This window comes from Narcine bancroftii, chromosome 14 (genome assembly GCF_036971445.1).
Source record: "Narcine bancroftii isolate sNarBan1 chromosome 14, sNarBan1.hap1, whole genome shotgun sequence".
Taxonomy (NCBI): domain Eukaryota; kingdom Metazoa; phylum Chordata; class Chondrichthyes; order Torpediniformes; family Narcinidae; genus Narcine; species Narcine bancroftii.
Genome location: NC_091482.1, coordinates 35782195 through 35800454, shown reverse-complemented (window position 1 = coordinate 35800454; position 18260 = coordinate 35782195). Strand labels below are relative to the sequence as shown.

The 18260-nt window shown below is 46.4% G+C and overlaps 1 protein-coding gene across 1 annotated transcript in view; it reads right to left on the bottom strand.

Moving 5' to 3' along the window:
* The window catches only part of LOC138750010 (ion channel TACAN-like), a 41135-nt gene extending 23368 nt beyond the window's left edge, over positions 1-17767 (bottom strand). The window contains exons 1-7 of the mRNA XM_069912161.1: positions 17565-17767; positions 13283-13401; positions 12333-12449; positions 10847-10906; positions 10668-10763; positions 9471-9560; positions 1598-1663 (exon numbers count right to left, since the gene is read on the bottom strand). Coding sequence (XP_069768262.1) covers positions 1598-1663; positions 9471-9560; positions 10668-10763; positions 10847-10906; positions 12333-12449; positions 13283-13401; positions 17565-17627 — 611 coding nt within the window. The 5' untranslated portion in view covers positions 17628-17767. The remainder of the gene's footprint in view (positions 1-1597; positions 1664-9470; positions 9561-10667; positions 10764-10846; positions 10907-12332; positions 12450-13282; positions 13402-17564) is intronic.
* Positions 17768-18260: the final 493 nt, after the last annotated feature.

Genomic DNA, 18260 nt, shown 5'->3' with positions numbered 1-18260 from the left:
TGACAGAGTATTTAGAGGTGGTTTTGGAGGAACTGTTAGAGGAGCTTGCACACACACATTTTAAAAACACAGAATATTTGCAGGACTTTTGCAGAATGCTTTTTGCAGAAGGCAACAAAGTATTGACAGCAGCTTGCCTGGGAGAGCATGTGATCTTTGCAGGCAGAGGAGAAGAGTTTTGCTCTCAGAGAAGGAAGATGTGATACACAGGGAGAAAGGAGACAGAAAACTGTTCCAGAAAGAGAAAGCAGGCAAACTTTGGAGGGCTGCCTGGTCAAAGAATGTGATTGTCGATTATTTGTCAAGGTGTTAAAATTGATAATTTATCGAAATACTCTCGAAATTGAGTTACTGTACTATAGCATGTGTATGTTTGTGTATTGTTATCTCTTTAGTGATTTTAAGACAGTTTAGTTATAACTGAATTTTTAACTCAAGAGTTAAAATTCCCTTTAAAAGGGGGAAGGTGTGACAAGAGTATTTAGAGGTGGTTTTGGAGGAACTGTTAGAGGAGCTTGCACACACACATTTTAAAACACAGAATATTTGCAGGACTTTTGCAGAATGCTTTTTGCAGAAGGCAACAAAGTATTGACAGCAGCTTGCCTGGGAGAGCATGTGATCTTTGCAGGCAGAGGAGAAGAGTTTTGCTCTCAGAGAAGGAGGATGTGATACACAGGGAGAAAGGAGACAGAAAACTGTTCCAGAAAGAGAAAGCAGGCAAACTTTGGAGGGATGCCTGGTCAAAGGAGGAGATTGGTGGTCTGAAAGGTGACCTGAAAGAAAGAGGATCATCTGGAGAACCCTGAAGGGGAAAAGTTTCATCAGCAAGACTGATTGAGAAGCAATCAGATGCGGATGTCCTGGAAAAGGAATCTCTCTCTGAAAACCAGCAAGAACCCTCCTGAATGGTAACCATTTGCCTGTTAAGCACCAAAGACTGGTGAACTTTGTTAATGCTAATTTCTGTGCACAGTACAAGAATTGCTTGCAACCGGTGAGATTGGACTGTGATCCAAAGAGCTTTTCTAATCTTAAATATACATTACACACATCTGCGCTTAAGTAGTTAGATAGGTTAAGTAATAAGTTAAAGTTCAATTCTGTTTTCTTGTTCAACTATAATTAAAAACTACTTTTGTTGAAGTAACCCTGTGTTGTGGTGCATATCTATTGGTGCTGGTTTTTGGGGTTCTCTGGACTCTATAACAAAGGAGATGCAATAGCCATGCTTTGACAGACACACAAGGGAAGGAAATGGAGAGGGATCATTTGCAGAATAGTTTTAGTTTAATATGGGCAACATGTACAGCCCAGACATCGTGGGCCAAAAGAACTGTCGCTGTGCTGTCCAATCATTAGAAACATAGAACCAGCGCCCCCACATTGCTCCCCATGTTCACTCCACCCCCCACCCTGTCAGTTGCACCCCAACCTCTCTTCTCCCACCATTCATACACCCCCACCGCTTACGGGCCCACTCTGGCAAAGCTCATGACACTTAAAAAGAATGGCGACATGGCCAAAGGAAAGTGCATTTGGACACAGACGAGTTGCCCCTCAACCAACCACACTTCCCCGAGAAACCCGTACTTACCAGGTTAACATCACCCCAGAAAGAAAAGCCGAAACATAGTGATGAAACACCCACCAGCCTTTAATCCTGAAGAAAATGTGGAAATATAATCAATAAATACAGCAAGATAGAAACCTTACCAATACATTTCAAACACACTGCTCTGTGGAGCAACAAGCTCCACTGAGTGATCACCGTTTGATTGCATTTCTTCTTAAATCTGTGGATCCCAGATAAGGAATTGATGCACCCAGAATTACCAAGCACATACAAGCACAGCTGGGCTAGGGACCTGTTTCCTTGGCTACTGCCTGCATGGGCCCCCAGTTGCATGCCATCTCATTTCCCTTTCCCACACTGACATGGCCACTCTCAGCCTTCCCCAATGCCAGGGCAAGGCCCAACAGAAACTAGAAGACCACCACTTCACATTCCACCTGGGTACTCTACAGCTAGTTTCAGGAAAGCTTCACCTCCCATCTTCCCTTCTCCTTTCCCATATCCCATCGCCCATTTACAAATCAACCTTGTTTCCATCCACCCACTCATTTCTTCGACATCTGGTTCCATCTGCTCTGCACCTCTCCCCATTTAGCACCCTCCATCCTTTGTTTTCCACATACACCCTACCCTTCCCACCCTCGCCTCCCAACCTGACTCCACCTAGCCCTACCATTTCTCCTTGTGTTAACCCACCCAACACCCACGTACCCCTTCCTCCACCTGGCTCCATCACGGTCATTCCTTGAGCACCTATCACCCACTGACCTGTCTCAGCCCTCCCACTGCTGTTCATCTACCCTCATCACTCAGTCCTGATGCAGGGTCTCAACCAGAGACATTGATGATTCCCTTCACCCCACATTGGCTCAGTTTGTCCAAATGTTGATTTGCTGGGCCAGGTGGGATGGCCTGTTGATGCCCAAGAACAGGATCCACAATCACCTCATGTCCTGACAACATTACAAAACATAACAAACCTTGCACAAATAAATGGTGGGGCTCAAGTGAGGACCTGGGAAGGCGAGGTGTAGGGAGACAGTGCTGATCCGCGGGGTCCTACTGAGCACCGCTGATACCGACAGCTCTGTATAGAATTGAATCAACTTTGCAGAGGCAGCTCAGAGCTATGAAAGACCAGTAGTGGCAAACAAGGCCAAGGAGTTTCAAGCCTTCGCTGATTGTAATGACTCAAGAAAGTTCTACGAAGCAATCGAGGTTGTGTATGGTCCATCAAAGCAAGGTACCCTACAACTCCTGAGCAAAGACAGTACATCCATCTTTACTAAGAGGTCAGAGCATGTGAAAAGATGGCAAGAACACTTCTACGAGCTGTTGAATAGAGCAGGAACCATCACTGATGAAACACTCGGCAGAGTACACCCTCAACCCACATTGTTCAAGCTATATGCCCCCCCCCCCCCCCCCCACTCTTCAAGAGGTCATCAAACAGCTAAAACCCATCAAAGCACCAGGGAATGACGAGATCTACCAGTGTGGTGGTTACATATGGACATTGTGTCTGCACCAGCTATTCAGAGTTGTGGGGAGCTGCAGAACAACCATAAGACTTTAAAGACACAACAATCATGATCATCTACATGAACAAGGGCAACAAGGATCGTGGCATCTCTCTTCTGTCAATCCAACATCAATGACAACATCCTTCTGGAAAGCCAGTGTAGTTTTCGAACAGGCTGTAGTACAGTGGATGTGATCTTCTCACTGAGGCAGCTCCAAGAGTGTTGAGCAGCAGAGAAGTCTCTATGTCACATTTGCTGATCTAACCAAAACGTGTGACACTGTTGATAGAGATGGACAGTGGAAGCTCTTACCAAAAATCGATTTCCCCCCCCCCCCCCACCCCCCAAATGCCTAACATCATCCGTCAGTTCCACCAAGGTATGGAAGGCCACATCCATGTGTGTGGTGAGTTGACAGATCTATTTCCCATCAGCAACGGCGTAAAACAGGGTTGTGTTTTGGCTGCTTGTGTGGTTGGACTATTCTTCGCTGCTGTTCTTCAAGCTGCTACTTCAGACCTGAAGTTAGGGGTCTTCCTACAAATGAGGGCTGATGGCAGCCTCCTCACCTCGCAAGACTGAGAGCAAAAACAAAAGTCAAGGACGTTGTGGTGCATGAGCTACAGTTTGTTGATTATGCACTGGTTGTCCAGTCTCTCAAAGAATTACAGGAGATCACCAGTCACTTTCCCAGTGCTGCCAAGAGCTACGGATTGACAATCAGCCTGAAAAAGATGGAAGTCTTGTACCAACCAGCCCTTGGCTCAAGCTACGAAGAGCCAACTGTCCTCGTTGATGGAACTCATCTCAATGTTACAACGTTTTGCTCCCTGGGCAGGAAAATAACATCCTCAGCTTCTCTAGATGTAGAGATTGAGGCAAGAACCAGAAAGGCCTACTTTGCCTTTGGTCAGCTGAAAGATCGGATTTGGTCACTGAATATCAGATTGGCCACCAATGCAAGGTGTACAGGGCTGTTGTCATATCAGTCTTGCTACATGGACATGAAACGTGGGGCCCATATCAGAGTCACTTATGTCAGTTTGACCAATAACAGCAGCATCACCTACATTCTCTGATGAAGACCACCTGGTAAGACAAGGCCTCCAATATCGAGGTCCTTTCTATCGCTAGAACGCCAGCAGTTTCAACCTTGGTGATGTCAGCCCAAATGCGCTGGGCCGGACATGTTGTCAGAATGCCTGATGGAAGACTACCCAAGGGCATCATGTACGGCCAACTGTCCAGGGGTACCCGAAAATAAGGAGGCCAGTGACTACGGTACAAGGACGTTCTGCACAGGAGCCTCAAGGAAGATGGTATTGCCCCATCAACATGGGAGGATCTGGCTCAAGATCGCTCGCAGTGGAGGGACACCATCAGAAAAAGTGTGGATGCTGTTGAGAACAAGCTCAAAAAGACAACAGTGGAACGGCATAGAAACTCCACAACAGAGTTTCTGCCCCTGTTGGCCCTCCAGGTTTCACCTGCCAAGTATGTGACAAGTAGTGCCTGTCAAGGATTGGCCTGTACAGCCGTTCCAGGATGCACATATCAAACCCCACAAACTGCCTGAAAGAAACCATCATCATTCTACAGGATGGATAGAAAAAGACAGGATTAAATGGTCTATTAAAGGAGCCACCTTTTATTATATATCCTGCAACCACAGTGGTTTGTGCCCAAGATGGCAGCATAGCAGGAGGCATTGCAGACTCTGAGGGAGTAGTGGACTGGCACTGGGCACCGGAAACTGGGTGAATGCACCCCATTGAGAAGGAAATGATTCTATAGGATGGTGACCATGGCAACAGGCCAGCGAGGAGCTCAGCAGCTGAAGGCCCCACAGAGGCTATGGGGTCTTGGCAATGTGGTTGAAGGCCGTGGGCTGGTGGACACAGGCTCATAGAAACAGGTATCAGAGCCGGGAACTAGTCGGGTGCTGAGGGCAAGAAAGGCTTCCAAAGGTCCTCGGTCACTGAAGGCTTCCAGATTGTATCAGAGGTTTGAGTCTGTAGCTCAGGTTACTGATAGTTTGAACTATCAGTCTGAAGGAGTGCTGGAGACGAACCCAAGGACACTCCGTGTCTTTGAAGGGACTTGCTTCTTTCTCATGTTAGAAGCGCCAGGCAATGCTCATGGTGACTCTTTGTTTGCCTTATGACAGACAACAGTTGAAGTATGTCATGTATATTACATTTTACATGTTTTACCATATACTTCAGCGTATAACGACCCTGAAACCCTCAAAAATCAGAGTCGTCTTATATGCCAGACACAAAAATAAGACTTCAAAATCTACTCAAAAAGACTGCTTGACGCAGATTCGGCATATAAGACAACCCGAAGCACCTTCCCATCGCCGACACCACTGCTCCCCGCCATATCCCACCCAGACATTTTACAATTGTAGCGCCCGAGGTCCCTGCTCCTGCCCGGGGAGCCTAAGGTCCCCAAACTGACAAGTAGCCGTGGCTACAGCACATTGGGAAAGGAGTCACCGGCTCCGGCCGATGCTAAACACTTGGGCCCAGCTCCGTATGGCATTTTCCTGGCCAGAAGCAAAGGGTTTATTTTATTTTATTTTTTTTAAAAACGGTTAATTTACATGGCGATTGGCAAGTTGTAACAAAGTCTGGGTTGTTGCTGGGAGGCCTGGACATCAGATTCTGGCCCGTTCCTTGCAGAAAATTGTGGTGGGGTGGGGTCGATTTATACACCTGATATATGATAAAACCATGAAATTCAGGTTGAAAATGGGAACCTGACTTATCTGAAAGTTGACTTATACATCAAAATATACGGTAATATTTCTTTCTCTTTGGCTTGGCTTCGCGGACGAAGATTTATGGAGGGGGTAAATGTCCACGTCAGCTGCAGGCTCGATTGTGGTTGAAAGGTCCGATGCGGGACAGGCAGACACGGTGGCAGCGGAAAATTGGTTGGTTGGGGTTGGGTGTTGGGTTTTTCCTCCTTTGTCTTTTGTCAGTGAAGTGTGCTCTGCGGTCTTCTTCAAAGGAGGTTGCTGCCCGCCGAACTGCGAGGCGCCAAGATGCACGGTTTGAGGCGATGGTCAATATGGCAGGCACCAAGAGCTTTCTTTAGGCAGTCCTTATACCTCTTCTTTGGTGCACCTCTGTCACAGTGGCCAGTGGAGAGCTCGCCATATAACACGATCTTGGGAAGGCGATGGTCCTCCATTCTGAAGACGTGACCCAGCCAGCGCAGCTGAATCTTCAGCAGCGTGGACTCGATGCTGTCGGCCTCTGCCATCTCAAGTACTTCGATGTTAGGGATGAAGGCGTTCCAATGAATGTTGAGGATGGAGCGGAGACAACGCTGGTGGAAGCGTTCTAGGAGCCGTAGGTGATACCGGTAGAGGACCCATGATTTGGAGCTCTGTATACGCTAATCTTTGTGAGGGTTTTCAGTTAGTTGTTTTTCCAGACTCTTTTGTGTAGTCTTCCAAAGGCGCTATTTGCCTTGGTGAGTCTGTTGTCTATCTTGTTGTCGATCCTTGCATCCGATGAAATGGTGCAGCCGAGATAGGTAAACTGGTTGACCATTTTGAGTTCAGTATGCCCGATGGAGATGTGGGGGGGGCTGGTGGTCATGGTGGGGAGCTGGCTGATGGAGGACCTCCGTTTTCTTCAGGCTGACTTCCAGGCCAAACATTTTGGCAGTTTCTGCAAAACAGGACGTCAAGCACTGAAGAGCTAGCTCTGAATGGGCAACTAAAGCTGCATCGTCTGCAAAGAGTAGTTCACGGACAAGTTGCTCTTGTGTCTTGGTGTGAGCTTGCAGGCGCCTCAGATTGAAGAGACTGCCATCCGTGCGGTACCGGATGTAAACAGCGTCTTCATTGTTGAGGTCTTTCATGGCTTGGTTTACGGGACAATAAAAAGAACCTTTGAAGATTAGTCCTTGCTGCTGTATTCACAGTTGGTAATGATTCTACCAGTGAGCAACAGGGTCCACACTGCCCATGACCCTTGCAGGTCTCTCTAGATCTGTATGTATAGAATCGTAGAGAGGTACAGCATGGAAATGGGTCCCCACTGACCAAACTGTCCCACTCACACACATCCCACCTGCCTGTGTTTGGCCCACGTTCCTCTAAACCCCTCCGATCCATGTGTTTCAGTACCTGCCTCAACCACCTCCTCCGGCAGCCCGTTCCGCACACCCTGCACCCTCTCGTAGTCCTCCAAAACTTTTAAAGATCAAACATCGGCCATAGAGTATGAGAGTGAAATTCAAAACTGAACAGGACTCATCAGATTTTCAAAGAGAAGGCACAAGGATCTGCAGGATGTGATCAGTGACAAGGACCTTGTGATCTCTGTGGTCAACATGAACCGTTCCCGGGCTGCACTTCAAATGACATCTCCGGCAATCAGCAATACCCAGGTCGTTAACTCTGATGAGTAGCCAATCACATCGGTGAATTCTCACATCGGTGAATTCTCAAAGTCAGTAAACCGCAAAGGAAGAAGTGTAATTTTTTTTTAAAACTATCTGGGTGACATAAAACTTGGAAAAAAAAACAATTTCAAAATCCAAAATTATGATGGGCAGAGCTTGAGACCTTTTCCACTGATGTTTGGTGAGATAAAAACTGGAATCAAGGAAGGAGGAGAAAAAGGGAACATTAGGGGGAACCACGCAGAGAGTGGTAGGGGTGTGGAACGAGCTGGCGGCTGCAGTAGTGAATGGAACTCATTTAAGAAACATTTTGGACATGTACATGGATGCGAAGAGAATAGAGAGGTGCAGGTCAGTGTCAGCACAAACTGAAGGGCCTATTCCCGAGTTGTAGTGTTCTATGGTTTTAATAGGCCAGACCCAACTGTCCAGAGCTTGCTGTGCACCCCTAAACTTAAATGGCCCTAGCGTGGAGGGTATTAACACTGGCCCTTCAGCCACGGGCCTGACTAACTGCAGGACTTCTCTGGTCCAAATCCCGACCTCCAGCTCTGTTGGCTCGCAGGATTGCAAAATATCTCTGACATTGAATCACAATTTAAATCTATTACAGAAGAAATTAAAATGTTTTAAATTGGTTTTTTTAAAAAAAATACCGTATTTTGTCCTCCTTTCTTGCTCTACCCTGCAATCCTACAGTGGGGTCACCCATCCCGCCTAAGCCTAACATGGTGCAAGAGGAAACAGCCCAGAGCAAACCTGGGGTATCGCATCAGGACTGAACTCCACCACAGACAGATTCAGTACACTTCCAGAGCACGATTTGCCTCCCAGGCCCCTCATTTGCAGTACCTACTTCAGTGTTTGACTGGCAGATTCCAGGCACACAAAGTAGAATGGTGAGAGTCTTACAAAACATGGCCAAAGCATTTAATAATTATACTTCAGTATGCCACTGAGAACTCACCAACAATGGCTTTAATAGTACACTGCTGTGGTTGATTTTGTTTCAAACAAAGTACTTGTTCAGTTGCAGCAAGCAAAAGATGGACAATGTCTATCATAATAAATGCTTTACCGTTAAACCTCAGTTTTCTCATGGCTCTTTAAAGTGAGATTAGTTTGTGAAAATGTTACTGATTTACCAGGTTCCTTTACAAAAGTGATGCCTCTGGATCATTGAGCACTGTGTACCTTGTTTGAGAAAGGATGTGCTTCCGTTGGAGAGGGTTCAGAGAAGACTTACTAGACTGATACCAGGAATGAACGGCTTAGCATAAGAGGAACTGTTGTCGGCCCTTGGACTGTACTCGTTGGAGTACAGAAGGATGAGGAGGGGACTTCAGAGATATTTTGAATGCTGAAAGGCCTGGACAGAGAAGATGTGACAATGTTGTTTCTCATGGTGGGGAGTCTAGGATAGGGTTGGGCAACCTTTTTAAAAAAAATTCAAATTTCACCTTAAGTATTCCTTATGGGTGTATTTAAGACAGAAATTGACAGGTATTTGATAAGTCAGGGCATCAAGGGTTACGGAGAGAAGGATGGGGAGTCGGGCTGAGTGATAAGGGTCAGCTCACGATTAAATGGCAGAGCAGATCTGATGGGCCGATTGGCCTACTTCTGCTCTTGTATCTTGAGATTCTAATGTTAAACTAGAAGTGTGCAGAAGGACGAGGTTTCACAGTATAAAGATGGAAGATGCCACTTCCCCATCAGACAATCCATGGCAGTGAGATTGAAGAGAAAGAGTTTTGACTTCGATGGTAGGAACCGCATAGAAAGTTAAAAGGTTCATTGGATGATGTTTTTGAAGCTTTGGACAATTAAAAAGGGATGTTCAGAAGCATGAAAGGAAATGTCGAGGATACAATTGAGGAAATTGAAATGGAAATTATATGAAACAAGTCCTGAGAGAAAAATGAGATGCAGCCTTTTACCCTTACCTGGATCCATTGTTAATGAGGATGCTCTCCCTGATTGTCAATGTACAGTAGTACCACACCAGTAAGAAGTTGAACACAGAATCTGCCACCCTGCACAAGAATAAATCTAAAAGGTAACATGTTCACACCCTGGCTCTATCAGAGTCTCCACGTTGAATGCTGATGCACAATTAAGGAACGTGTAAAAATCCAATGAACATCAGAACACAAACGAAACCATCTCTAAGCAAGGGTTCACAATCTGATAAAATCCAGACCTCTCTCAGCAAAGAGGGGCTTGATCCCCAGGATGATCAAACTGGCAAAAAATCTGATCTTATTATGGCAGGGGTCCCTTTTTGGGGGCCATTTAGCCCATTGGGTCCATGCTAGCTGCCATTCCCTCACCTCCTTATTCCCCTCTTGCCTCACATTCGGCCACACACCAAAAACCAAGAAGCTTTTGGGAGGAGCCAGGGTACAGGGATGAAGCCCACATGGCAAGATCAGCACTAAATCTGGCAGTGGCACCAAGTCTTCCTCATTCTACTGCCAGCCTCAGTCCCCAGTGAGCTGGGAAGGCTGGAAGTTGCCAGGGTTTCCTCCCTGGGATGCAGTTGTGAGTGCCCACACTGGATAAGGGCAATATTTGGCACAGCTTGAAATCAAACCATTGTGCCGTTCACACCGAGGAGTTGCTGAGGAGTCAAATGCCCGCATGCAACAGTGTTACTGCAGCACCTCCAGCTCAAGAGGTGAGGGGGTGGAACAAGGGAGAGGGAAAATCCTTCAAGACCCTATCATTTCCACCCAAAATCTGCTCCATTCTTCAGCCAGAGAATGGTAAATCTGTGGAATTTGTTGCCACATGCAATTGTGGAGACTGGGTCATGGGTTCTTGATTTCCCCAGGGCACCAAAGGAGAAGGCCGGGCAGTGGGGATGAGAGGGAAAATAAGATTAAATGGCAAGGCAGACTCTATGGGCCGAAGAGCCTATTTCTGCTCCTATGTCTTTTGGTCTAAAAAACATTTTTGGCAGCTAACCTGTTCTGACTGATCAACATCCCAGAATCGGCACCAATCCTTGAGGGACCTGAGATCAGTCATCACTGGCAGGAGGCTGCGACTTTGAGTGGTGGCAGCAGAAGGGCATTTGTTGTGGTGATAGCAATCGCCTCACCTGCCAGTGCGGTGTTCCATTCCAATCAACAGCTCACCTGGAATTTAGCAGGAACCTGCAGCTGAAGGAGAGCAGGAGAAGGATGATGGTGAGATATAGCTTGAATTTTTCATACTCATCCTTGTAGGCAAACCTGGAGGATAGAAAATGGGTAGGTGGTCACATGGAAGTTCAAAGGGGCTAACAAACACACACCTAGTCCCTGGAGATACTCACTTTGCCTGCTTGCTGAGCAGAGTCACATTGACGTTTCCCAACACCAGAGTCAAGTACAACCTGCAACAGAAGACGCCGGATCAATGGACTGCTACCAACAATAAGGCAGACTCATACAGCACCGAAACAGGCCCTTCGACCCATCTAGTCCATGCTGTTCGCTGAAGCTCATCCAATTTGCCTGCATTTGGTCCAAAAAAATCATTTTCAATCAAATATCCTTTAAATGCTGAAATTGAACATCTTCCTTGGCAGCTCATGTCCCCTACCTTAAAAACCTATCCCTCAGATCCTCTTTACATTTTTACCCTTTCACCTTAAACCCATCTCCTCTAGAGCAGTGGCACCACTGTCAAACCAATAATGCAGTGGAAGGATAAAGCACTGGCAACACCAACATCAGCATTCCAAGACAGCTGCATAAATTCCAGGAGTATGCAGATGCTGGGGCCCAGCGCAATATTTAAAAGTACTGAGGAAGGTCAGCAGGCCAGTCAGCATCCAGGGAGAGCAAAGGCCCGAGCTTCTGCCCTTTTTCCTGGGTTCAACTGAAGAACGGCTCAGGCCCGAAACGACGCTGATGCTGTATGACCTGGTATTTCACCGGCACTTTTGTGTGCTGCATAAATTTCAGGCAATCTCTAACTCCGTCTACTCACAGGGTCACCTCTCCAACACTAGTGAGGCCATTCACACTGAAAGGATAGGACCTTGGCTGTAGATTTTCCTCTCTTACAACTGAAAGAGATGTATCAGTGAAGCGTATTGGCAAGGGAGTAAACCAGACAGGAACCTGAGTGTACATGCTCAAATTCTCCACTATTTGACAAAGAAATCTATTTCAAGATCCCTTCCTGACCAATAACCCCTGTGTAGTGTGGTCAGGAAACTCATGACTATCTTAGGAGTGGCATGGTTCATGTGGCAGTTAGCGCAACACCTTTACATCGCCAGCAATCAGGACCAGGGTTCAAGTCCCACGCTGTCTGTAAGGAATTTGTACACTCTCTCTGTGTCTGCGTGGGTTTCATCCCACCCTTTGAAGCATTACCGGGAGGAGGGGGGGGGTTGAAGGTCAATTGGGTGTAAATTTGATGACTCGGGCTCATGGGCCAAAATGGCCTGTTACCCTGCCGAACGTCTAAATTTAAAATAAGAGGAAGAGACCTTCCCATTAACCCAGGAGAAGGAAACCACATGGAAAAGTCCAGGTATATTTACATTTTCTTCTCTGTTGGAATGTTTTTCATTCTTTTCCTTCTAAAATTTAACTTTTCAATTGCAATATTTTTGGAGAGATAATCTGTAATTTTCCAATGGATCAACTGCCTAGAGTCCAAGCAAACACTTGAGTGACAAGGGCATGTTCTAGATCAAAGTTTTGTGAGCATGGAACCAAGAGATAATATTCTGTGGTCTCCATTCCAACTCTGCAAACTCTTCCAGGGTGCCCAAAGGGTTAAGACTCCTCAGAATCATTGCTTACCCATTTTTCTTTGGGAGAAAAGCTTCCATTTCAAAGATTATGTTTTGTCTTTCCTTCATCAATTCCTTGAAGAACTCTGTGTCCCTCACATGCTCTTCACTATCCAATGACTCACACCTGTGAGAAGAAGATTGCATTAGGAGCACGTTGGTTACATCAGTCAGTATGGTTCAGTTGGTTGCAGCCTTTCCTCTTGGTCAGGAGATCATAGTTTAACTCCTGGACCATGACCTAGGACGATCAATGTAGTGTATCCTTTCATACAGCATTGTCAAAGATGCTGAGTTTTAGCTGAGATGTTGATTCCAACACTGTTTAAGAGGCTGTAGAACAGCGGATTTCAAGACTTTTTCTTTCCACTCACCTATGCCATAGGTGGCCCTGTGATTAATAAGAGATGACTTAAGGTGGGATGCGAGTGGGAAGGTTGAGAACCACTGCTCTAGATGCAATTGTTACTGAAATATTTTGCTTGAGAAAAATTGTCATTGGCCCATTTTCTTTAGAGTTATGAAACCGTGCACATAACGAGTCAATGAGGTACGATTAAAACAGTGGTTTGAAAACTTTTGTCTTTCCACCTTAAGCAATCCCTTACTAATCACAGAGCACCTATGACATAGGGAACACTTAAAGGGGGATGTGAATGGAAAGAAAAAGGTTGAAAGTCACTGCAGCAGAAGATCACAAAGTACTGTAGATAACATTCATTCTGTAACTAATACAACAATTATCCAACTTTTTCTTCTCCTTTATGCTACTGATCCACATCTTTCAATGTGCAAAGTGTATGGAGCTTAGGGATGTGACGTACAAAAGCAGGCTCTTCTCTACTTAAATTTGTTTCATTACTTTTTTTCCATAATCCCAACGTAATGAGGCAGCGATACTATTTGAAATAGAAAGGGAGCAGGAACACTTGAGAATTATATGCTGAAAATGGTATTTACCCTGCAAGAATTTTGGAGAGCTTCTTGTATTTCTTCTTCTGACGTTCAATGGAACTGAGGCAGGAATTCTGAAGTTTGATGACTTCTTCCAACTGTTGCTTGTAGAGCTTGTGTGTTTCCTGAGAAGCAGAAGCAGGAAAAATAGAAATATTCTTTGCCTCATCAGCTGTGAACCTTGCATTTTGCTCGATAACTTCAAAACACAGACGAGCAATCACTCTCAGGAGCCGTTTCCTGGTCCACACGCAACCTCACAACATCTTCCAAGGCCCAATTTTCTCAAACTCATTTTGTTTGAAATGCCGTAGGGATCTCAATTACAAAGTTTTATGGTGACCTCGTGTGGCAAAGCAAAGCACTTGAGAATTATGCTGTTCATACCCTTGAGATAATGCATCCCACTTCAAGTATAGTATAAAAGCAAGCTCGCAAAATATTGATTGGATGTCAGCAAGAGATCCACAATCTCTCAGTTGGTACACTCGATCTAGATCACCAATAGGGAACAGACAACAAAAATGAAAAAGAAAGTCTCCAGACACTGTGATTGTAGTAAATACAGAAACTCAGCAAGGTTCCACAACGTCCAGAGGAGACAAAGATACATAACCAATGTTTCGGGCCTGAGCCCTTCGTCAAGGCACAAGCATAAAGTCAGCAAGCGCCTGAAAAAAAAGTAGGGAGAGGAGGGAAGGAGCCAAAAGGCCACAAGAGGATGGGGATTGGAGGGCAGGAGAGGAAATGCTGAGATTTCATTGGAGGAGGGGGTAGCTCTGTAAATGCAGAGCTGGAGATAAGGATAGCGAGCAAGAGAGACTTGGAGGGGCTAATGGAAGTCAACGTTGATGTCATCTGGTTGGAGGAATGTGGCGTTGTTTGTCCATTTGGGCAGCTGTCCACGAGACCATGGGCAGACATGTCGGCGTGGGAATCGGGCAGGGTGGCCACTGGGAGATACTGCCGCTATTACAGCAGGTGCATGCCCAGTCTCTCAAATGTAGAGGAGGCCACAACGGGAGCACCTGATGCAGTGGGCAACCCCGGCAGATTCACAAGCGGTGTTGCTTCACTTGAGGGACTGCTGGGGGACCTGAGTTGTAGTGAGGGAGGAGGTGTGGGCGCATTTCCTGTGGTCGCAAGGGGGCGATTGGTGGGAAGGGAAGAGTGGACAAGGGAGTCATGGAGGGAGCAGTCCCCATGGAAGGCGGAGAAGGGAAGAGGTGAAGGTGCCAGAAATTGTGGAGGATAACAGTCAATTAGATATCTTTTCCTCCTCTGCCACTGCGGGAACTGCTGAGTTTCTCCAACAATTTTGTGTATTTACTAGAAAGAAAAATGGAAGGGATTTGAACAACCTGGGATTTCACCTGCATAAAGTTCTTCCTTTTACTTAATACCACTGGGAATGCTCTCAAATTCGATAGATCAGGCTATACCGTAAATTAATCTGATATTGGTCTTCCATTTAATGAGCATCAACATGCCTCTCGACCTGTGGCCACCTTATTGTTAAGAGATGCAGAGTCGAGATAAGAGTTTATTGCTGTGCAAATGCAACAAAATTCCTGGTTGCTCCAGGTGCATAACACCCAAATAACAAATGATTAGTATAAATTAAATGAATACACAAGAGAAGTAAAAGCTTTAGAGGCCTACTCAATACTGAGCTCAACCTCCTGTCCAAGGACTCTCTGTTATCTACCTTTTCTGGAAGAAAACTATGTCTTAAATGGATATCGATAAATGTTTCCCATTTCTGACTTGCTCCTAAAGTTAAAGCTGCATCATAGAGCCCCAGTGATTTGCCTTGGGACTTGCCCTTGGTCCAAACTATGATGTGATCCAAGCTAGCGCTTCGTCCATTACCACAGGGGACCTATACTACCTTTTGAGATTCCAGCTAGATGAAAAATTCTCAATTTTGGCCCTTTTTAACTACAACTTTTTATATGCCACTGTGAATATTCCTCCTCAATAAAATCCACAGTGACGAAGTGTTCTAAGAGGCTGCTGTTGAATCATATCAGCTCCTGTCTGAGTGGCGACTGGATTCATTCCAATTTACCTAGCACGGCAACAAGTGGCAGATGCCATTTCACTGGCTCCACACAAAGCCCTGGATCACCTGGAGAGCAAAGATGCTTTATCAACTACAGTTCGGCATTTAACACCATCATCCCCTCAAAACTGATCAGTAAACTCCAAGATCTGGGCCTCAACACCCAACTGTGTAATTGCATCAAGGATTTCCTCACCTACAGACCACAATCAATGAGGATTGGCCAGAACATCATCTCCACAATCTCCATCAAAGTCTTGCGCTCTTCGCCTTCTGCTCTATTCACTTTACACATAGGACTGTGTGGTTTAGTACGACAACACCATTTACATATTTGTTGACGATACCACAGTAGTGAATTGTATAAAAAGGGGCGACTAGTCAGCGTACAAGAGCATTCTGGAAAACCAGAATGATACAATCAAGCAATCATTAGGGGAAATCGGAGATGGAAAGGGTGAACAAATTTAAATTCCTGGAAGTCACCATCTCGGAGAATCTTTCCTGGACCGAAAGATACTCATGTCATCGTGAGGAAAGCACATTAGTGCCTCCACTCCCTCAGGAGTTTGCAGAGGTTCAGCATGTCATCGAAAACCTCAGCAAATCTCCACAGATGTGTAGTGGAAAGTGTGCTAACTGGCTGCATCGTGGCCTGGCATGGGGCACCGATACCTCCAAACAGAAAGCCCTGCAAAGGCTAGTGGACATGGCCCAGTGCATCACAAGCAAAACCCTCCCCACTATTGAGAACATCTAATCTACTGGGAACGCTGCCGTCAGAGAGCAGCAGCAATCATCAGAGACCCACACCACCCGTGGTGTCGGTGCCACAAGACTTGCACCACCAGGTTCAGGAACAGCTGCTACCCCTCCACCATCAGACTCCTCAACAACAAACTCAACCAGAGACTCAATTAAGGACTCACACTCTGCACGTTATTTATTACTGAATATTTATATTTTCTGTATTGAATAATTTGTTTACTGTATTCTTGTTGTGTATAGTTTACAGTTACTGATTAAGTAGAAATTCTGCCTGGCCCACAGTAAATTGAATCTCAGTGTTGTATGTAATGTCATGTATGTACTTGAACAAGAAATTTGAACTCTGAATAAATCTGAACTTTAAAAGTCAGCACCTTCATCGGCGTGGATCTCTTTTCATAATATGCCAATCTACATTCTGCAAATTTGAATTAAAAAGTCCAACTACTGGGCCAGAATTGTCCATAATAATTACAATGCCTCCACATACAATAATTGAACTTTGAAGTGTGAACAATTAGACATGCATGTTCAAATGGTAGTAAACAGCAACAAAGCAGCAATATCAATGCAAGTAAATTCACAGGTTTCCCTTCTTCCCATTACTGTAACTCATCACTCAAAAGGAAGCGAAATTACTTGATGCCTCCCAGTAAAAAGGGCACAAGCTGAAAGGATAAAAAGTCAACCTGCCCCTATGGAAAATATAAAAGGGAGAAATAGTGGCAAAAAGAGTAACTACATCGCATTTCATTCAGAGAGCTTGTTTTGCTCAGGACAACACTGCCCCTGCAATTAATAACATAAAAACACTCTAACAATTTGGTGTTAATAGAAGTAATCAATACAATTTCAAATTGTATCATTACAGTATACAATACACGTACTAGCATTTCTGATAAAGATAGCAGATAATTTTACTTTGATACCTTAATGAAATGCAAACCTTTGCTCCTTAACAGGCACTTTGCATTCTTTTGCCTTTTTTAACTATGTTTATTGTACTCGAGTATCCATGGACAAGGTACCCTGGTTTCCTCTCACTGTACATCGTTCTTGGCTTAGGTGTGGGGCAAGAGGGGACTAAGGTGCATAGGGAATGCCAGTTAGCACGGGCCCAATGGGCCAAACGGCCGCCTGTAAGCGATCCCTGCCCGGGACTAATTTGGTCAATCTCAGTTTGCAGACTGAAGCTCACGTTCAGAGTGGAGAGGGAATGTAACGGCCCCGCCGGTTGCTGCCCTGGAAGGGGTGAAACGACAGTGGAGGGGAGGGAAAAGCATATGGACACGTTGCAGTCCCACACTAGACAAACTCCGGCCCTCGGCAGCAAGCGCGCCGTTGCCAATCAGGAGAGAGGGCCTGCCGCCGTTCACCAATCGGAGCCGGGCAAAGGGCGGGACAAGTGCCTGGGACGCCGGGTCTGGGAGCGGGCGGCGCGGCGCCCGTCCTCACCTGCAGCGTCTGGTAGTCCTGATCCAGGAGCTCCCACTCCTCCCAGCACTCCGGGAAAGCCATGCTGCCGCCGCCGGGCTCCCCCTCCCCGCACCTCGCTACGGCCGCGTCTTTCAAACAGTAGGCGCTATATCAACAGAGAACAGGCAGCGCGCTTCCGGGTAAGGGCCGGGTGACCAGGTCGACGAGTCCCCGCCCTCTTCTGCGCTGCCCCAATGGGACAATGGCCTCCGAGCGCGTCGGAAGACACCTGGCCAATGGGCTGCGGGCGGCGGTGTCGCCGGTGGGGCGGGCGCGCCTTCTTGGGGGGGGGGGGGGGGGGGGGGGCTCGGCGCCGCAGTCCTGGCACCGGACTGGCCGCTGTCATCCTTCCCCCACCGCCCACCTTTGGCTGCTGCTTGCTGGCAGGTAGCTTCGCTGGAGAAGAGCCATTCCGGTTTCCAGCCTTTACTGCCAGTATCAGCAGGGTTTCTGATTGAAGAATTTTACAAGAATAAACTCCAGAGGGTTGTTAACGTGTCCTGCCACATCACAGGCACCAGACTTCACTCCAGGGAGGGCATCTACAGGAGGCGGGGTCTTAAAAAAGCAGCCACCATCCAGGCCACCCCCATTTCACTCTGCTACCATCGGGAAAAAGGTCCAGGAACCTGAAGACCAGCCACAAGGACAGCTTCTTCCCCACTGCCATCAGAT